General features: G+C 42.4%; 1 protein-coding gene across 1 annotated transcript in view; it reads left to right on the top strand.

Moving 5' to 3' along the window:
• The first annotated feature begins 1514 nt into the window (after positions 1-1514).
• Positions 1515-22222, top strand: part of TBX19 (T-box transcription factor 19) — a 37788-nt gene continuing 17080 nt past the window's right edge. The window contains exons 1-3 of the mRNA XM_049876039.1: positions 1515-1711; positions 15023-15287; positions 17443-17577. Coding sequence (XP_049731996.1) covers positions 1515-1711; positions 15023-15287; positions 17443-17577 — 597 coding nt within the window. The remainder of the gene's footprint in view (positions 1712-15022; positions 15288-17442; positions 17578-22222) is intronic.

Raw genomic sequence — 22222 nt, 5'->3', positions numbered from 1 at the left:
GCGCGCTTCTACTCGGGCACGTGATGTGGCCACGAGCCGAAGTCGACTTGACAGCTCCCAACAACTGCAGGCATTGGAGGAATGTACTGGAGCGCGTTTTATGTTTCATCCTCACCCTGACTTCATCTTAACTTTTCTGCTTTCATTTTCCCTTTGTCCTGATTTTCTTACTTCCTGGTGTAATCAGGACAAGTTCACACCCTCCAGGATCTGCTCCTCACTTTAGTACTGTGTGTCGTAGGTAAGAGAAAAGTTTTCAACTAGTAGTATCTGCCCAGGGAGTGTGGGGATTTACCCTGGAATGCCAGAACGGACCTTGGGCTTCTAGAGGGAAAGCCAGGATGACTTTCTGGATGGAGAATAGAAATCGCTCTGTACAATGATGTAAAAGGCATTGTTATTACTCATTGGGGCAGAGTGCATTCTTAGTGAGATTAATCTGGTGCTAGCTGGCTTTTCTCCCTCTGGCAAGGGCAGGCTGGGGGCCCTGGTGCCGCAGTTGTTAAGAGCTCAGCTGCTAACCAAAAGGTTGGCGGTTTGAATCCACCAGCCACTCCATGGAAACCCTGTGGGGCAGTTCTACCCTGTCCTATAGGATTGCTATGAATTGGAGTCAACTCAATGGGAATGAGTGTTTTGTTTGTTTTTTGTCAAGGGCTGGAAATAAAATAAATTGGGGGCATTAGACTCTAAGGAGGAAGGACAAGTTCAGAGCTCTACTGTTTGTAAGAGGTGATCAGAGCCCTAAAAATTAGTAGGATGTGAACATGTGGTGGAATCCCTCAGGAGATGGCCAGAAAGGGCTACGCTGGCAGAAAGTGGTCTTTAGCTCTTTTCTTTTCTCCCGAGCTCTGGCCCTTGAGCCACTACAGCACAGAACTATTTCCTGCATTTCTGATTGTTGTCCTACTCTTGGCACAGTGCCTTTGACCTTCCATGTAGGTATCCTTCTCTCCAGGGCATCAGCCTCCATCTAAGGTAGCAGAGAACAGTGGAAGTAAGTTCCCAACTGTATCCGGCTAGCAGGACCTCCTTAGGTGCCACACGCTGTGATTCATCCACAAACAGGATTTGCCTGATTGTTGTAGTCTGGGCCTGGAATGGTTTTAATTAACGGGAAAATGGTCCTCAATACACCGATTAGACCTCTTCAGGTACAACAAGATAAAAGCCTGCTAATTTGGATGAAGCACTCTTCTTAAATGCTACTCCAGGTACGGCAGCCAATGGAAAGGCTGGCTCTCCCTCCACCCCCCAACCCCGATCCCGTGAGTAATTAAGAGAGGGCCTTTTCTTCCCTGCCTCTCCCCTCCTTCCACCCCCTCCCCAACTAAAGCTTAACAGGTTGGTGGTATAATTTGGAGACTTCAAGGGGTGTCACCCAGGAGCTTAGCAAAGTCAGGGGCACCTTCTCTCCAGTTCCCCAGGCACTGTCCAGCAGGTGAGGGGAGGAAGGAGGTGGAAGCAGTCAAGGTGGGTAAGCTTCTTAGCCAAGTTTGCGAGGGGCCACTGTCATGAGTGAGCTGGGCTCTCAGAAGACCAGCGATGGCACTGTGTCTCGCCTGCTCGACGTGGTGGAAAGTGAGCTCCAGGCAGGGAGGGAGAAAGGCGACCCTACGGAGAAGCAACTTCAGATCATCCTGGAGGATGCACCTCTCTGGCAGAGGTTCAAGGAAGCCACTAATGAAATGATAGTGACCAAGAATGGCAGGTGAGTTTATCCACAACCTGGTGTGCGCTGGTGGGGCTGGGCACAGGAGCTGAGACCCCTGAATACTGAAGAGGCTGCCTCTTCCTGCCTCAGGGGCAGCATGGTCTGAATGAACATGCTCACGACAAGGAACGTCTCACACCGCTTTCCCCCAGCCAGCTTAATTTCTCTGAGATCGTTAGAGAAGCGGCGGGTGAAGCCACCTGTATCGCATGCACTTTAAATGGAAAATTCAGGGAAATTACTACACAGTGAGCATGCCCCCTCGTTCGGGAAATGTGCTGAAAGTGGCAGAAAATAACACAGAGTTTTGACTGACGGCATAGCCGGAGCAGGCCTTTGCCCCAACTCTGTTCAGATAAGGTGAACGCCAACTTTACTCGGAAGCTGGACGATTTCATCTTAAGTACAGCAAACTCGCCAGAAATTTCTGACTAGCTGAAGATTGGGAGCAAAAGGACACGTTCAGTCTCATCCCTTGTCACTGTCTGCTTCCTTGGGTGTGTTTGCGATGAGTGTTCATTTGAGATTGTGTGTGTTCATGGCGGTGTGAGAGCGGTTGCAGTAATAGTTAACGAAACCATGATATTCTGCCTTACAGAAGAGAAGGTACCTTCCTTCTTCTCACTGCAACTAATTAGGGATTAACTAGAGCTGATCTCTGCTGGCATTTCTTGGATTCTGTTAAATCTAGTCTGCTAAGGGGCTTTCAAGGTAATATTAGCTGCTTTGCCTCAATAGGGGAGAGGCAAATATTTTGAAAGTATGTCTCACTGTTCTCCGCCTGGCCAGTCCGGCTCCCAACAGTCAGCTGAAGCTCACTTACTTTTGGCGCACACAGTCACGAAAGTACAAAAGAGGAAAGGCATTTTCATGAGGGTTAGTTTCGGCAGGATGGTAATTGTGACCCTTGAGAGAAATTCTGTTCTCTAATACAGAAAAGTCAAGGCCAGCTGAACTTCTGGCAGGCTTTGGTCCTTGTGTGAAATGCTTCCACTCCTGTGTTTTTATTTTTGAATAAAGCACAGAGTGTAGAAACTGAACCATCCCTCACCCACCTGGGAGAATTGTGAGCCCGAGTGCTGTTGCCTGATGTTAAAGTGGTTTGTAAGAGAAGGTATACTACAAACAAGGGCATTCCAATAAGTATGATTATTTCCTGTAGAAGAAATATCAACTTCGTGTGGTATTTATATTCTCTCTTCCCAAATGGGCCCAATACTTATTTCCCAGAAAGGATTTATTACTTTTGATATTTGTCACTGTAATTACACCTATTCCAACCGTTGATCTGTATTTACACATTATTTTTAGCCTCTTTGGTAAAAAAAAATTAAGCGTGTTTTTATTTTCAAAGTGCCACCCCAAATTCATAATTAGCCTTTTCCTTTCAAGGATAAGTGATTATGCAATTGTAAAAACTTTATTATGTCTGATAATAGGTAAAACTTTCTCTTCATTATTCTTTGTACTTACTTATAGGGTAGTAATTACATTGATACCTAACCTTACACCATCTGCCTGGCTGTCAAAGTGACCATACATTAAAGTGAAAATAATCATAAGCCCCAAGTAGAAATATAGCTCGTCTACTTCAGCAAGGAAAAATAGTAAGTTTCTGAAACTATTATAAAATCCAATTTAATAATAGGGTATATTGGAGTGTACTTTTACCATTTCAGAAGAATGTCCTCTTGCTTTTTTTCCACCTACAAGCATTTTTTCCACATATTTAAAACATTGCACATATTTCAAGTAATTTAACATTAAATATGACAAAAATATTCTTTACAGAAAAAGTCTAATTAGTGTCAACTTGGTCCCTCTGAGGTGCCTGCAGCGGACCTGCTGCCGTTTCCCTTCCGCCGGTCAACAGAATCCTTTTCTGAAATTCTCTTAACGTCTCTGAACCCCTAGGGTCAGAATTTGGCCCGGAGACAGAATGTTCCCTTTGTACTTCGGAGAGAGAAGGGAAGACAAATCAGTAAGAAATTCCTGTGGTCGATAATGATCTGGCTTGGTCGGAATTACTCTCTTAGTTTTTTAGATAAAGCTGTCAGCGGCATCTTGTCATTCTCGGTATAGACGTGTTTTCTCATTTTGTCTTTAGTCCCCCCTTCTTTTCTCCTTTTCCCCCTTCCCCTCCTAAAAACCAATTCCTGTGTGTCTCTGACCCATTCTCCTCTGTCTACAGACCCGCTGCGTCTGGCCTCCGCATGAGCAGCTCCTGGGCCTGGTGCAGGCAGATTTGTGGAGGAATATTCCTGGTATTAAATACCTGGCCGTTTTCATTCAGGCCGCTCGGTCCTGGGGGCAGGTTGGCTTCTGGTGTGGTCAGAGAGCTCTGTATACTCGAGGTCTTATTGTTCTGCATAATAGCAAGTTTTGAAATAGCATAGGACATAGGACGGACTGATGAAAGAATTAAGACTTATTTTCAGATAGAGACCTACTTTCATATACGTAAAGAGAAAGCTTGCCTCTGGCATCGATCATAAGTAGGGAAGAAATAGGACTTTCCCTCAAACACAGAGTCATCTCCAGAACCCGACTCCTGATGGCCTTTCCTCCCTCCCTCCCGTGCTCCTTCCTCTCGTGTTGCCTTTCTCTTCCTCTCCTTTCTCCCCACCTTCTGTTTACTACTTCTTCCTTTCCTTTCTTTTTCCTCCTCTTTTTTTTTTTTTTACATTCAAAACTTCTAGTTATTCATAGGGAGCCTGGGTGGTGTGAGTGGTTTGCAACGGGCTGTTGTTGGTGGTTTGAGCCCATCCAGCGGGAGAAAGACCTGGTGATCTGCTTCCCTAAAGATTACAGCCAAGAAACCTCTATAGAGTAGTTCTACTCTTTCACACGGTGGGGGAGGGCCCCCCCCATGAGTTGGAATTGCCTCAAGGGCAATGGGTAGTTGTTCACATTCAATAGCCTTTCGGGTGAGTAACACAATGACACCTTCCTGGAGCTCATTTGAGTCATCCTTAGTGCTAAATAGCCTGTAGATGTTTTATTTCATCTCCATCCTTTAAGCCGGGAACTTGAACTTCAGGTTGTAGAAAACATTTTAGACCTCAGAGGTAAATATGTTAAATCTCTTTCACCTCTTGTGTTCTTTGCCTGTAACCTCGCCACTTTAGGGGAAAATCCTGTATCTCATGAGTATGTCCATATGGCTAAATAATTTTGACTTGATTCTGATTAAATTTGCCTTGAACAAGTTTTAGGAAATTGGGAGCATTTTCTGATGGAACCGATTTTTCCATTTGTTATCACAAAGTAAGTGCTGGAGTCATGACATTTGAATTTGCCGGTGATTAAGGGGTGTTGGTGCAGTGACCCTGAGCTAATGTTTGTAGTTTCCAGTAAGGGCAGTGCAAGAGGGGAAGAAATTCAGGGTGCATAGCAGGGAAATCAATTTCCATCTGTACCCCATGGCAAGGAGTCCCAGTGGTGCAATGGTTAAGAACTTGGCTGCTGACCACCCAGAGACTCCACGGGAGAAAGACCTGGCCGTCTACTTAGTGCCAAGAAAACCCTCTGGGGCAGCTATACTCTGTTACATGGGGTCGCTGAGTCAGAGTAGACTCGAAGGCACCCAACAACAACAATGACCCCTATAGTCCGTGAATTTTTTTCTCCAAACTTTTCAGTCACAATTCCTGACTATCGACGTTTTTGTATAATCTACCTCTAAGCAGCCACCTTGTTTCTTACCTCTGCTCGCCTCACACAAGTGTCAGCCTTCACACACACACAAACGTAAGCACGTGCATACGCAGGTAGGGTCTGACTTACGACATACCCTAGTTACCATGAACTGCACTTAGGGCCATCCTTTTGCTTTTTGTACACCTTGTGGTTAGCAGTGTGTACTGCATACTTACGGCACAGCGAGTAATTTGCTGATGTTATCATTCTCAGTTGTAATGTTTCCAACCCCCAAAGACAAATAAAGATCTGGTTTATAAAGATCCTGATAATAAGACAATAATAATGAAAACTTAAAAAAAAAAAAGAAGAGGTAATTGACTTATGAGAGCTAACTTATGTTGGAATAGCTGTCAGAATGGAATCCCGTTGTAAGCTGGGGACCACCTGTATACACAACTCCAAAAGCTCTGCTGAGTATTTGATGAACATTATAGTTTGTGGGGGAAATGAAGATGTTTATGAGCAAAACTTCTGGGATTTTGCCTTTAACCATTTCTGCTGTTTCCTAAATGTTTTCCCACCTAAAAAAACCTGCCTTGTCTTGCCCGCTTTCATCTTGCAAACCTTCCTCCTCACAGCCTCTTTACAGAGATGGTGACTCTCAAAATCTCCAGTCAGTGAAACAAAAACTGGAAAGCTAACCTCAGAGCAGAAGAAACAGTTCTGGAGCAAGGCCCAGCCCCTGTACTTCTTCAAGTATGGTTCTGGGGAGTGTTTATTCACCCTGCCACATCTGCTTCAAGGTTGGTGTTGTTGCTGTTGTGTGCCATTGAGTCATTTTTGACTCCTGGAGACCCCACTTGACAGAGCAGAACTGTCCCATAGGGTTCCTAGGCTGTAATTTTTACAGGAGCAGCAAGCCACTGGTGGGTTCGAACCGCCGAACTTTTGGTTAGCAGCCTAGTGTATAATCATTATGCCACCGGGATAGGAAGGAGCAAAAGATCTCCTCTCTCTGTGTCTCTCTCCCCCTCTCCCTCCCTCTTTCTCTCAACACTTTCCTTCAAGGGAAAGCAAGTCTTCTGCCAGGCATGAATCAAGTGAAGCTGCTTTGTGAGAGAAGGTCTGAATTACGTATTTCTCAGCTCCCTGAAGACTCTTACGCCTCTCTGTGGTTAGCCACACCTTGGCAAGAAACTGGGGAAGAAAATCAACTTGATTAGAAGTACAGCTAATCCCTGAGAACAAGACCTGGCCATGAGTGGTGACCACAGATAAATAGATAATATACCCCTACATAAAGCGTCTGGTCATTTTGGGGTGTAAGAGAGGTGAGGCTAGGTGGGAGGGGCTGAGCTTGGTGTGGAAGCGGGGTGAATTCCAGTACACTTACAAAACCCTTAGAGAGCTGACTGGCTTCTATTTACTCCTCACTGGCATGATGGGGATTTAGAAATCCATGGGGATTTAGAAATCCATGCAGTAATAAAAAATAAAAACAAGGCTCTTGCCAAATGAAGTACCAATGAAAATAAAGTCATAAACCACCCTACGTCTCTTCAGATGCATCTTCCTTCTCAGAGCCTAGGACACCACAGCTACCTGAGAACATCAAAGGCAGCTTCTGAACGCAGGATGAAAGGAGAAGCCATTACACATTTTCTTATCCTGGAACTAAAAGTGATGCCGCATTTGTTGTGAGACTTGGCATTATATTATGATTTAGGAAGTGAAGAGTGCACTCTAACCTGTTAGCCGTGGGGACGAACATTTGGATATTTTCCTTCTCATTGCCTCAGCCTCACTGGTTTCTTCTTTGAGTTCCTCAATAATAAAAAAAAAAAAAAATTTTTTTTTTTTTTTTTTTTTTAATAGTCCAGGTTTATTTGGATCTCAGGTCCTTTGCACTTACTGTTTCCTTTGCCTGTAAGTGCATCTCTCCGGCTTTTTGCACAACTCATGTCTTCTCACTATTTAGGTCTCAGCTCAGATGTCATCCTTCCACCTACCTAAGGTCTATCCAGGTCCATTTAAAGTAACTCCTCACCTCTATTCTCCCTCTGTGACATCACCCATTTTTTATTTCTTTCATGGCACTCTTGTAATCTGAAATTATCTTATATATTAAAAAATATTGCTTATTTGTTTGTTGCCTGTCTTCTCTGTTAGAATGTAAGCTTCACTAGCAAGACATTGTGTTTTTTTTTGCCGTTGAATCCCTGAATCCCCACCTAGAACAGTTCTTGGCATACAGCAGGCATTCAAAATCTTTTGTTGAATGAGTATATAAATGTTTAATTAAGTGGCCTTTCCTTTCATTGTGGCCCAACCATATTAACCTTCTAGAAAGCTTAAAAAGGAGAGAAAGAAAAAGAAGGTGTGGTGAACGCAAAAAAAGAAAGAAATGGTGTAGAGTAAAAAGAGTATGGGCTAGTGTTCCTGAGCCTCAGATTTCTCATCTTTAAAATGGACGTGATAACATTTACCTCCTTGGATAAAGTAAGAGTTAAACAAGATATGTTGTTGTTGTTGTGTGCCATCAAGTTGATTCTGACACACAGCAACTCTATAGGACTTTAATAATATATAATATATATATGATAATATACGTTAGGTCCTAGGTACAGAGTAAAATTCAGTACGCGGTAGCTCCTATTATTAGAAGAACTAACTGTATTAAACCGTCTCTTAAAACATAAGTCAGTACTGTATGAAACTTCCTAACATATCACACCAGGAAGATACCAGCCATGCTGTCATGGCTGAATGGTCACATTACTACTCTGGAGTGTAGTGTATGGGGATGGTATGTTTTATGGGTTTTCTTTTCTTTTCTTTTGCTTTTAAATATGCTACATATTGTTACCGAGAACAATTTTGGAACTTTTTAGCTTCAACGTCTGAAATGGCAATTATACACATTTCGTTCCTGTATTAAAAGAACAAAGCAAAACACAGTATTGCAGAAAAGCACTGGACTAGAAGCCAGGAGACCATTTCTCTGTGTACCTCGTATGAACAAGCCAAGCTCCTGGCTGTCAAAGTGGCCCTTATCATCCCCAGGATCATTTATGATGCCTACTTCTGGGATTCTTTGCACATGACATTTGTATGATGAGTGGCCTTCTATTTTCTACACCTGATCAACGCTATTAAAATCACTGAGAAGATTCAAATATATTGTAAAAGGGAGTAATTTAGTGTGATATCAAGAAGAAAATAATGGAGAAAATCCTTCTATTGAAAAAGGACAAAAGAAAATGCTCCAGGAAGAATTTAGATGACGTGGGCAGCCTCCTCGGAGGATCCATTTCAGTTAACATGAAGGTACAACCATCTCATTGAGGAAGGGGAGTGATGAAGTGGGTAATGCAACACTCAGCCAAGACCTGGATTGGGATCCATCATCTGACGTATAGTTTCTCCTAGAAACTGTCTTTAACTCATTTTGCTTGTTCTAGCCCTTTAAGTTATTTTCTTTCTTTGAACACACCAGGACTGGGGGAAAGGGGAGACAGTGATGTTCAGAGTCAAAGGAAGGAAGAAGCAGCCGGGTTAGCCATTTGCCCCAGGTAAAAAACCAAAGCCCAGGATTCAGCTGGAGAATACAAATTGGGATGGTAGACCAGTTAACCAGTTGCTGTGGAGTTGAGTTCAATTTATAATGACCCCATGTGTGTCTGAGTAGAATCGTGTTTACAGGGTTTTAAATGTCTGATTTTTTCAGAAGTAAATTGCCCTGCCTTTCTTCTGAGGAACCTCTGGGTGGACTCAAACCTTCAACCTTTTGGTTAGCAGCTGAGCGCGTTGACCATTTGTATCACCCAGGGACACTCTGAGATGGTATTAAAAAAAAAAAAACCTGTTGCCGTTGAGTCAATTCTCACTCATAGCGACCTTATGGACAGGGTAGAACTGCCCCATAGAGTTTCCAAGGAGCGCCTGGTGGATTCAAACTGCCGACCTTTTGATTAGCAGCCTTAGCATTTATCCACCACACCACCAGGTTTTCCTGAGATGGTATAAGCGTTATTAATTTACCTAGACATTTTTTGATAAAAATCAGGTATAATTCACATACCATCAAATTCACCCCTTTTAAGTGTGAATTCAGTGGTTTTAGGAATATTTACAAAGTTCTGCAACCATCATGACTATCTAATTTTAGAGCATTTTCATTCATCCCCAAAGAAGCCCCCTATCCATTAGCAGCCACTCCCCATTCTTCTTGGACTTCTTATCTCCAGAAGGAAAAGCAGAGGGAAGTGGTCCCTGTCAGCTAGACAGAAGGGAAGAACCCAGAGTTGATGTCCTTTGTGCTTCCAACTTCCAGAGTCATGAACTCAAGGTGAGATCTGAGAAAAGAAGGGGGCCTGGGCCAGCTGAAGGGCTTGAACATAATGAAAATACAGCCAGCACTTACAGAACACTTATTAGGTTCCAGGCATTGGAATAAACCCTTAAGGTGAATTAACTTATTGAGTTCTTGCAACCACTTTATGAGGCCGAATGAGTGAGGGATGTTTCCAGCTAAATCATTCACCTGCCAGGCCGCCTGTGAGAATGCGAAGGGTGGACCTTTTTAGGTCTCTTATCACCTGATGGGAAAGGAAGCCTCTGAGCATTGGGTGCCTTCAAGGAAGCTATCCCAGGTCATCATCTGATACAAGTAGAAGTCAACGTGAAGGTGTCATTCAGGTTGGTAGGACTTCTTTATACTGCTGGCAGATGGTTCCCAAGTAAGATGGTTCTTTAGCATGAACTAATTTCCTAGACCTTAGCAAAGTAGTTAGTCTAAGGTATTGAAAGTTTAACACGGTAAGTTTTTTTTAATAACATATATTTGTTGTTGTTGTTGAAAATATACACAGCAGAATGTACACCAGTTCAACAATTTCTACATATACAATTCATTGGCATTGATTACATTCTTCAAGTTGTGTAACAATTTTCACCCTCCTTTTCCAAATTGTTCCTCTCCTATTAACAAACTCACTGCTCCCTAAACTTCCTATCCAATCTTTTGAGTCGCTGTTGTCAGTTTGATTCCATATAGTTAGTTCTTTGAAAGAGCACAGTGCTTAAGGCAGACATTCTTTACTAGTTAAGGTAGACTACTATTTAAATTAAAGAAGACTTCAGGAGATATATTTGGTTTAAAGTTTAAAGATTACCTCAGGGTAATATTTTCAGGGGTTCATCTGGCCTTAAGGGCTCCAGAAAATCCAGAATTTGAAATTCTGTTGTGCATTTTCCCCCTTTTGATCAGGATTCTTCTATAGAATCTTTGCACAGAATGTTCAGTAACTGTAGCCAGACACCATCCAGTTCCGGTGTCATGGCAGAGGAGGCAGTTGTTCATGGAGGCAATTAGCCACACATTCCATTTCCTCCTTTTATTCCTGACTCTCCTTCTTCCTTTGTTGTTTCAGTGAATAGAGACCAATTGTTGTGCCTTGAGTGGCTCCTTGCAAGATTTTATACCTCAGGTACCACTCAATGAACTAGGAAGTAGAACAGAAGCACTAAACACGATATTAGGCCAATTAACTGGTATGTCCCATGAAATCATGACCCCATATGTTCAAACTAAGAAACAAAGTCCCATGAGGTGTGTGGTTGCACAAAAGCAGCCTCAGCAGCTGCAACATGGTGAGTTTTGATGGAATCTGGGAACTGGGAGAAGTTTAAGTTTAGAAGTAACAGAGCAGCCCTCGGCATGTGGAAGGTGAGAGGTGCTGAAGGGAGTTGGATGAGCAGAGGTGCCAGGGACAGCATCTATTCAACAACTATTTACTGAATCTCTGTCATGTACCACGGACTCTGCAAGCCTTATACTTCCCCTGTTTTAGAGCATTTCCCCCTCTTGGCCATGAGAACACACTAAAAACTGGTTTTGAAGTGACTCTGGTGTCTTATTGGACCAAATCAAATCAAATCAGTCTTCCTAATCTGCTCATGTTCCGTTGGTTGCCCAACATGGATAGCTCTGCGTGTTGTCACCAGCTTCCAGGGAAAAAGGCATTCTAAAGAGCCTGAAGCTGTCATTTCCAAGCCTAGGGCTGTGTGGGCCCCCCATAATCTTACTCTCCACCTGAACTTCCTTTAGGCTTCTGTCTCCTAATAAACGCAGTCCCACATTGACTGTAGGAGGACCAAGAGAGTCAAGTAGCGCGTGCTAAGAGAGCAGACACCAGGCTGTGCTGTGAAAGCATGAAACACTGAGGAAACAGAGTTCCAGCTTGGGGGTTAGAGTTCTGTCAAAGAACTCCAAATAATAATAATTATTTAAAAAAACCTTTATTGTTAATTTCTGATGATTTTTGCTGTTGTTAGCTGCCGTCGAGTTGACCTTATGTACAATAGAATGAAATGTTGCCTGGTCCTGCGTCATCTTCACGATCGCCTGCATGTTCAAGTCCACTATTGCAGCTCTTGTGTCAATCCATCTCACCAAGGGTCTCCCACGCCCTCGCTGGCCCTACTTCACCAAACATGATGTCCTTCTCTAGCAGTTGATCCCTCCTGATGACGTGTCCAAGGCAAGCAAATCAGATAATGTTCTGTTGTGATCCATAGGTTTGCACTGGCTAATTTTTGGAAGTAGATCTCCAGGCCTTTTTTCCTAACCTGCCCACAATGAGTGACCCTGGTGGTCTTTGAAATACTGGTGGTATAGTTTCCAGCATCACAGCAACACTGAAGCCTCCACAGTAAGACAAACTGACAGACAGGTGGTGGCCCTGATGATCAAGAAGAATACATAAAGCAATGAAAGCAAAAAACAATTCATTAATCTTCTGCCTGGAAATAATCAGTGTTGTCTTTTTCAATATATTTCTCTAGTCTTTTTCTATACATTAGATTGAACACGTGACATTTCAATATTCAACCATTTTTGTCCTATAAAAAAGTCATTAAAAAATTCAACCTGTGTGTGTACACATTTCTTTCCTCCCTCCCTTCCTTCCTTCTAAAATTAGGAGCATACTGTCTGGTCAGCTTTGTAACCATTTTTTAACCTTACTTAATGATATTTCAAAGGAGCCCAGGTGGCTCAACCGTTAAGTGCTCGGCTGCTAAGCAAAAGTTTGGCAGTTAGAACTCACTCAGGGGCTCTGTGGAAGGAAGATTTGATGACCTGCTTCCATAAAAATTACAACCAAAAAAGCCCTAGGGGGCAGCTCTACTCTGTCACGTGGGGTCACTAGGAGTCAGAATTGACTAGAGGGCACACAACAGCAATAGTGATATTTAATGAGCCTTTTCGTATCTCAGTAAATAATCTTCAAAAACATGATTTGTAATGTCTGCATATTACTTCATCCTAAGGATGGAACCAACGTTATTTTATTAACTGTCTCTTGTTAGGTCCTTGGTCTGCTTCCAATTCTTCCCCTTAAGAAATGTTGTGATCAGCATCCTTGTGATTGTGGTGTACCCTTGTGTGTGTTTTTGGGGCCATGAAGTGGCTCTCGTCTTCGACAGGACAGTTCTTCACAGACTGGAAGGTAGCCGTCAGGTCTCCCTCATTTAAACTCCCCAAACCCTTCAGAACCCCCTCATATGACCTTCTGTCCAGAACCTTTGCCAACTTAATTGTCCTTAATGCTTGTTGTTTTGTCAGTGTCCGCAGTAACCTGGAGGGACCATGCCCTCTCTATGATCTCTCCTAAAGAGTTAAAGCTACTCTAGGCCAGAGTTAGTCTTCGGCTTCAGTGTTCATGTGAATCACCTGGAGATCTTGTAAAACCACAGCTTCTCGTTAGGTTTGAAGTGAACCATGAAAACCTGCATTTTTAAGAAACTCCAGCTGATACTGATGTTTCTGGTCCCTGGACCACACTGAGTAGCAAGGGTCCAGACTGTAGATTGTTAGCCTCTCAATTTGGGGGTTCAGATTTTAAAAGCTATTGACAAATTAGCATCCGGGGCAACCAGGTAGTAGTGTCTGGAAATCAAGTTTTTTGAGGAACAATCGGAGCAACTTAGAATGTTTGGTAAGGAAAAAATAAACTGAAGGAAATGAGAACCAGATGTGATAGTGTCTCCAACTACTTGTGAGGGTAAACTTGCTTGCAATTACCGTATTTTTTTTGCAAATAATGTGCCCATGTAAATAACGTGCACTCACATATAACGCACACAACACGCCTAGGAAAATAATGTGAGGGGGGTTGCATGGCAAAAAAGTATAATGCGTACATTCTTTGTGTAAAAGTACAGTAATTGTTGTAGAGGGTGGGGAAGGACCAACGAATCCAAACCAATGTGTCTTAAAGTGTGTTCCTTGAACACAAAAAACCAAACCAAATCTGTTGCCACCGAGTCCATTCCGACCCGTAGCGACCCTGTAGGGAAGAGTAGAATGACCCCATAGCATTTCCAAGAACAGCTGGTGAATTCACACTACTGGCCTTTGGGTTGGCAGCCAAGCTCTTAACCACTAGCGCCACCAGGGCTCGCCTTGAACACGAAGTCCCACAGAATGCTCATGGCTGTACCATCAAGTCGGTTTGGAAATCGCTCATCCCCACTGTTTCCCTTATGGTTCACAGTGAATATCAGTATATTAAAAGCTCTGAGAAGTCCTGCAGGAAAGGAACTCCTCCACCTTTTGTACAGCAAGAGGTTTCCACACTTATCCTCCGCTGCCCACACAGGCTTATTTTGACATGAAAAGACGTTTTTGTTGTAAATGCTGTTACTATTTTTCAGAAAGAGTATTCTTTATGAGACTAGGAAGGTCTGGTTTGTTGTATTAGTGGGAGAATCTGATTTATTCTGGAGGAAACCATTGAAGGAAACTCTCTGACAACTTAGCATTTGATTACACACCTTCAGCTTCAGTTTCCTCCTCTGACAAGTGACTCGGTCAGTGGTTTTCAGAATTTCGAATGAAACGCAATGTTTAAAGTGAAATTCCAGTATAAAATGCATCCATAAAGAGCTTCTCTGATTAAGCCTGGCTAATGACGTGGCCCTGTTTATTCTGCCTCCTGCAGGCATTCCCTGGGGGTTAGCGGTGATTCAGCAGTAAAATTTTCACCTTTCATGCAGGAGACCTATGTTTGATTCCTAGCCAACACACCTCATGTGCAACCACCACTCTTCTACCAATGGAGGCTTAAACCCAAAACCAAACCCAGTGCCATCGAGTCAATTCTGACTCATAGTGACCCTATAGGACAGAGTAGAACCGCCCCATAGAGTTTCCAAGGAGCGCCTGGTGGATTCGAACTGCTGACCCTTTGGTTAGCAGCTGTAGCACTTAACCGGTACACCACCAGGGCTTCCATGGAGGCTTACATGTTGCTATTATACTAAACAGGTTTCAGCTGAGCTTCCAGACTAAGACAAACTAGGAGGAAAGGCCTGGCACTCTGCTTCTGAAAATCAGGCAATGAAAACCCTGTGGATAATCCTCAAAGAATGATGGAAATGGTGCAGGACCAAGCAATGTTCATTACATTGTGTGTGGGCTCGCCATCAGTTGGTGGTCGCCTTGAACCATGTGCCAAACTATGGCCGCTAACAGTAACAACAGGCATTCTCTGACTGAACCCCCGAGACACTCCACTGAAAGTCTCCTCAGGGTTGAGGATCCTCTCTAGAAGGAGCTCCCTCATATCCTTCCTGTGGCTAAGTCTCTGCATTTTCTTTCAGGCGGATGTTCCCTGTCCTAAAGATTAGTGTCATGGGGCTGGACCCCAATGCCATGTACTCCCTGCTACTAGACTTTGTCCCAACGGATGGCCACCGCTGGAAGTATGTCAATGGGGAGTGGGTCCCCGCAGGCAAGCCAGAGGTCTCCAACCACAGCTGCGTCTACATCCACCCAGACTCCCCCAACTTTGGGGCCCACTGGATGAAAGCGCCCATTTCCTTCAGCAAAGTGAAGCTGACCAACAAGCTCAACGGGGGCGGGCAGGTACGATCAGGTCACCTGGCCACCTCCCCTAACCGCCCACAACACAAATCAAGAAATATCGAGGGTGCTTTTAGGCAATTAGAGGGGTCCTTACCAACCTCTTCTCCCACAGAAGCCAATTATCCCTGGAGTCCAAGTGTAAACAGGAATAAACAGCTCTTAATTGGTGCTTTCAGTTTTTAATGGACTTCCTGATGTTAAGAGAGAGTGCAGTAGTTTATTTAATTATCATGGCCCTTTTCATAGTTTTGTCTTGTTTGTGGCGCTTTTTACCCAGACCTGGGTGGGAGATGTTTGTGGGTACCAGGGTTTTGTTATTCCCTCTCCCTTTTTTGGTGTAAGTGGCATGTTGGCAATAGACAAATACCTTAATAAAAGGCAGCTCCTAAATGGAATAATTACTACTTCCACTTGGGCATTACGATAATTATGAATAGAATATTGAATCAGCTTTTAGTTTTTCAGAAAAAAAAAAAAATCCAAAAAAATAAAATAAAAATAAGGAAGGTTTTATTTAAGGTCTCCAATTAGCATAAACAAGATTTTGGAGACTTTTTCCTCCTTCGTTTCCTCCAGTAGAATTGTGAATGCTAGTGTGTGGGTTTTTTTTAGTGTGTGGTATGAGGCCGTGAGTTACTTTATAAAATGAAGGCTGTGTCCTGGGGATTAGAGACATGACTGTGAGGAGAAAACCTAGATTCTCTTCCCTGTGCCACAGCCCTGGCTTTGGGCAGCTTCAGCCTGCAGAACGTGTGCCCCTTCTTCAAGCTCTCTGTGTTGGGTCAGGGGAATGTAGAAGGGGTCCATGTTCTAGGAGGTGGGGGAAATGCCACCCAGGCTTTTTACATTCAGAAAGTTCCAGTTTTTCTATTGTGCTTTATGTGAAAGTTTACAGCTCAATTTAGGTTCTCATACAAAAATTCATACAAACATTGTTATCTGACCCTAGTTGCTCGCCCTATAATGTGACAACACTCTCTTCCTCTCCTCTCCTGCGTCCATTCAGCCAACTCCTGTCCCTCTCTGCCTTCTCACCTCTCCTCTGGACAGAAGCTGCCCATTTAGTCTCGTGTGTCTACTTGAACTAAGAAGCCCACTCTTCACCAGTATCATTTTATGTTTTATAGTCCAGTCTAATCTTTGTCTGAAGAGTTGGCTTTGGGAATGGTTTTAGTTTGGGGCTAACAGAGTGTCTGGGGGCCACATCTTCTGGGGTTCCTATAGTCTCAGTCAGACCCTGAAGTCTGGTCTTTTTACTAGAATTTGAGTTCTGCGCCCCATTTTTCTCCTGTTCTGTCAGGGACTTTCTGTTATGTTCCCTGCCATGGTGGTCATTGGCGGTCACCGGGCACCATCTAGTTCTTCTGATCTCAGGCTGATGGAGCCTCTGGTTTATGTCCCTCCCCACCTGCCATTTTTAAATAAAACAGGGAATTGAAAAGTAAACTATTATTGCCTACTAGATCTCACCACAAGAGACTTTCAATAAACCTTTCATTTGAAACATAAAAAGAGGATGATACATACCCATTAGACATCAGATGCCATTGCTCTTCAGGTAGTTGTTTGTGAAGCTCAGCTATCGTCAGTATTCCGAGATGTTTTCCAGTTGCCGTTGCGTTGGCTCTGACTCACGGTGGCCTCATGTGTGTCAGAGCAGAACTGTAGTCCACAGGATTTCCAGTGGCTGATCTTTGGGATGTAGATCGCCAGGACTTCCTTCTGAGGTGCCTCTGGGTGGGCTCAAACCACTAACATTTTGGTTAGTAGCCAAATGTGTTAACTGTTGTATCACCAAGGGACTTGGATTCCTCAGGTGAGGACAAACAATATATTTTAATGGATCAAAATCCAAATTGTTGTGCCAAAAATAGGAGAAGAAAAAAATGGAAGCAAAGATTTTGGCAGAAAATAGAACACTCTTTAGAGCAAGTCTTCTCTGGCGACCTGTGCCTCATCACCCAAAGTTATGCTCCCTGGGAGCTTCCTAAAAAATTTCCCCCCTTTATTTCTCAGGCAGGTGTGGCAGCTCAGGTGGCCCAGGACTTGAGGGTGTGTGTCTCTGACCTTAGTGGGCCCTGAGCTTAGGACTAACAAGGAGTACTGGCTCGTTTACCATGTGTGATATTTTGCTTTTCTTCTCCCACCTCAACAGATAATGTTGAATTCTCTGCATAAATATGAGCCCCAGGTTCACATAGTGCGTGTTGGAGGTTCCCACCGAATGGTGATGAACTGCTCCTTCCCTGAGACCCAGTTCATAGCTGTGACAGCCTATCAGAATGAGGAGGTAAGTGTGTGTGAGTGTGAATGCCACCTGGGAGAGTGCGGTCACGGGGGAGAGAAGAGTGCTTTTATTGCCATGACCAAGCTTGGACAAAAGGTAAGTTTTCCAGGATTGAAACACACTCAACAAAGTGAAATTAAACAAGGATAGCTTCCTTCCACTCCCTCTTGCCTGCTTGCCAAAAGCCTGCCATCACTTCCTTTCCTGGTGCCAACAAGGCAGCAATTGCTTGTTGTTTTAAAACCAACAGAAACCCAGGAGTCTTTGTCTTCATTCCTAATGAGCCCTGGCCCCCATGGGCTGCTGGGCGTCCTGGGACAGGTACAGCTGGGCAAGGGCTGAAGGGCTATATTCTCTCCTGCTCTGGAAGCAAGTCTGTGGGAATTGATCCAACTGTGCACATTCTTTGGGTTTTTATAATGTGATCTGTTCTGTTTGTTAATTTTAAATATCTGAGCACAGTTAGGTCTTTTCCTGCCCAGTAGCTTGAGCCACTCTGGCTGGTAGGGCTGAGCAGCCAGAATCTGGCCTCTGTGTGAACTGGTGGGGGGCAGGATGTTTGGGTCCATTCATGCCTTGGGGGCGTTCCTATGCCTGGTGGTCTTAAGAAGCACCTGGGGAAGTTTGGATTCTTTTTGCTTAAACTTTTTTTTTCTTGGTGAGATAATATAGACGACATTCTCTATTTGGCACAAGGCAAGAGTTTATAGTAAATGGAGTGTCTTTAATTTCTTTGATATGTTATAAATATCCCATAACAAAAAATATTTGCCCTTTTTACTTAATTTTTTACTTTTATTGGGCTTTAGTTAAAAGTTTACAGCACAAATTAGTCTCCCATTGAAAAATTTACACACAAACTGTTTTGTGACATTGGATGCAGTCCCTGCGTTGTGTCAGCACTCTTCCCCTTCCTTTTCTGTCCCGGTTCCCTGTGTCTGTTCGTCCAGTTTTCCCATCCCTTCCTGCCTCCTTGGCTTTGCTTTTGGTCTGGTGTTGTCCCTTTGGTCTCATAGACTTGATTGAACTAAGAAGCATGTTCCTCACATGTGTTATTGTTTGTTTTATAGGCCTGTCTAATCTTTGGCTGAAAGGTAGACTTCAGCAGTGGCTTCGGTTGTGAGTTAGCAGAGTGTCCAGGGGCCAGAGTCTTGGGGGTTCCCTTCAGTCTCTGTCAGACCAGTAAGTCTGGTCTTTTTTCATGAATTTGAATTTTGTTTTAATTTTTATTCTGCTCTGTCCAGGACCCTCCATTTTGATCTCAGTCAGAGTGGTCTGTGGTGGTAGCCGGGCACCTTCTTGTTCTTCTGGGTTCAGGCTGGTGGAGGCTGTGATTCACGTGGTCCGTTAGTCCTTTGGACTAATATTTTCCTTGTGTCTTTGGTTTTCTTCATTCTCCTTTGCTCCAGATAGAATGGGACAAAAAGATGTATCTTGGATGGTTGCTGTCAAGCTTTTAAGACCCCAGGTGCTACTCACCAAAGTAGGATGTAAAACATTTTCTTTATGAACTATGTTATGCCAGTTGACTTAGATGTCCCCTGAGACCATGGTCCCCAGCCCTTAGCCCCAGTAATTCAGTCCCTCAAGGTGTTTGGACGTGTCTAGGAAGCTTCTATGACTTTGTCTTGGTCCAGTTCTGCTGACCTCCCCCATATTGTGTGGTCAGTGTATCTGTCACTGTACCAGTACTAGGCTGTTTTGACTACCGTAACTGTATAGTAGGTTCTGAGGTCAGGTAATGTGAATCCTCCTACTTTATTCTTTTTATTCGATAACACTTTACTTATCCGGGGCTTCTTCCCTTTCCATATAAAGGTAATGATTGGTTTTTCCTTCTCTAAAGAATGTTGTTGGTACTTGGATTGGGATTGTATTGTATTTGTAAATCGCTTTGAGCAACATTGTCATTTTCACAATGTTGAGTCTGCCTATCCGTGAGCATGGTATGTTTTTCCATCTATGTAGATCTCTTTTGGTTTCTTGCAGTGGTGTTTTGTAGTTTTCTTTGTATAGGTCTTTTACATCCCTGATTAGATTTATTCCTAAGTGTTTTGTTTTTTAGGGGCTGTTATAAATGGTATTGCTTTCCTGATTTCCTTTTCATTGTTCTCTTTATTGGTGTATAGGAATCCAACTGATTTTTGTATGTTTATCTTATATCATGCTACTCTGCTGAATCTATTAGTTCCAGCAGTTGTCTCCTTGAGTCTTTTGGGTTTTCTAAGTATAGTATCATATCATCCACAAATAGGGACAGTTTAACTTCTTCATTACCAATTTGGATACCTTTTATTTCTTTTTCTTGTCTTATTGCTCTAGTTAGGACTTCCAGCACAATGTTAAATAGAAGTGTTGATAAAGGGCATTCTAGTCTTGTTCCTGTTCTCAAGGGGAATGTTTTCAGCCTCTCTCCATTAAGAATGATGTTGGCCATTGGTTTTGCATAGATGCCCTTTATTATGCTGAGAAATTTCCCTTGTATACTTATTTTTATTGAGTTTTATCAGGAATGTGTGTTGGACTTTCTTGGATGTCTTTTCTGCTTCGATTAAGGTGATCATGTGATTCCTTTTTTCCTTTTATTTGTGCAGTGGATTACACTGATTGATTTTCTAACATTGAACCATCCTTGCATACCTGGTATGAATCCTACTTGTTCGTGGTGTATTGTTTTTGATATGATGCTGAATTTTGTTGAGAATTTTTGCATCTATATTCATGAGAGATATTGGTCTGTGATTTTCTTTTTTTGCGGTGTCTTTGTCTGGTTTTGGTATCAGTGTTATGCTGGCTTCATAAAATGGATTTGGAAGTACTGATTCCTTTTCTATGTTCTGAAATAATTTGAGTAGTACTGGTGTAAACTCTTTGAATGTTTGGTAGAATGCTCCAGTGAAGCCATCTGGCCAGGGCTTTTTTTTTGTTGGAAGGTTTTTTTTTTTTTATGTTTTGAAACTCTTCTGTTGTTATGGGTCTGTTCAGATTTTCAACATCATCTTGTGTTAGTTTGGGTAGGTAGTGTGTTCCTAGAAATTTGTCCATTTCCTCTAGGGTTTCTGATTTGTTGGAGTATATTTTTTCATAGTACTCTGTTAATATCCTTTTTATTTCAATTGGGTCTGTTGTAAGGTCCCCCATTTCATTTCTTATTTGGGTTATTTATGTCCTTTGCTGTTTTTCTTTCGTCAGTTTGGCCAGCGGTTTGTGGATTTTGTGGATCCTTGCAAAGAACCAACTTTTGGTTTTGTTAATTCTTTGTATTTTTTTCTATTTCATTTATTTCTGCTCTGATCTTTATTATTTACTTTCTTCTGGTGGCTGTCGGTTTTTTTTTTTTTTTTTTGCTGTTCTCCATTTGTTTGAGTTGTGTAGCTAGTATTTTGACTTTGTTCCTTTCTTCTTTTTTGATATGTGCATCTATTGGTATAAATTGACCTCTGAGGACTGCCTTTGCTGTGTCCCAAGGGTTTTGGTATGTGTGTTTTCATTCTTATTTGCTTCTAGGAATTTTTTGACTCCATCTCTGATTTCTTCTATTGCCCAGTGGTTTTTAAGCAGGGTATTATTCAGTTTCCACGTAATTGATTTTTTTCCTTGCTCTTCCTGTTGGTAATTTCTACCTCAATGGTGTTATATCAGAGAAGATACTTTATATTATCTCAACGTTTTGGATTTTATTGAAGGTTGCTCTGTGGCCTAAAACAAACCAACCCAAACCCAGTGCCGTCAAGGCAATTCCGACTCATAGCAACTCTATAGGTAGTTTATTCTGGAGAATGTTCCATGTGCACTGGAAAAGAACGTGTACTTTGCAGCTGTTGGGTGGAGTGTTCTATATATGTCTATGAGTTTAATTTGGCTGATTGTGGCCTTTAGATCTTCTGTATCTTTGTTGAGTTTCTTTCTAGATGTTCTGTTCTTTACCAAGAGTGGTGTGTTGAAGTCTCCTATTATTATTGTGGATCTGTCAATGTCTCTTTTCAGTGCTCTTAGAGTTTGTTTTATGTATGTTGGAGCCCTGTCATTGGGTGTTTAGATGCTTATTACGGTTATGTCTTCATGATGGATCGTCCTTTTAATCATTATATAGTGCCTTTCTCTGTCTTTTATGGTGGATTTTGTTATAAAATCTATTTTATCTGAGATTAGTATTGCCTCTGCTGCTCTTTTTTGGTAACAGTTTGCTTGATATATTTTTTTCCATCCTTTGATTTTTAACAAATTTACATCTTTGTTTCTAAGGTGTGTCTCTTGTAGATAGCCTACTGATGAATCTTATTTTTTAATCCATTCGATTACTCTCTGTCTCTTTATGTAAACTTTTTTTAATTGAAAAAATCTAAATGTATACATGTTTATTAAAAACAAACAAGCAACCAATAGCGCAGAAATATGTAAAGTCAAAATGAAAAATAAAAGGTAAAAATTTACTCTTTCCCTCCTACCTTCTGAATCCCACTCTCCAGGGACACTACAATAATAGTTTCAAGTGTGTTATCTACACATTTTTCTATGCAGATATAAACATATATGTGAACATAGCCTTTCTTATATAAATTGGCTCATATTGTATATATTAGTCCATAAATTTCTTTTTTTTTCAATTTATCAGTATACTGGGGCTATCTTTCTATGTAATTACATT

This window comes from Elephas maximus, chromosome 3 (genome assembly GCF_024166365.1).
Source record: "Elephas maximus indicus isolate mEleMax1 chromosome 3, mEleMax1 primary haplotype, whole genome shotgun sequence".
Classification (NCBI taxonomy): domain Eukaryota; kingdom Metazoa; phylum Chordata; class Mammalia; order Proboscidea; family Elephantidae; genus Elephas; species Elephas maximus.
Note: the sequence above shows the minus strand (reverse complement) of the source record. Positions and strands in the feature narration are given on the sequence as shown.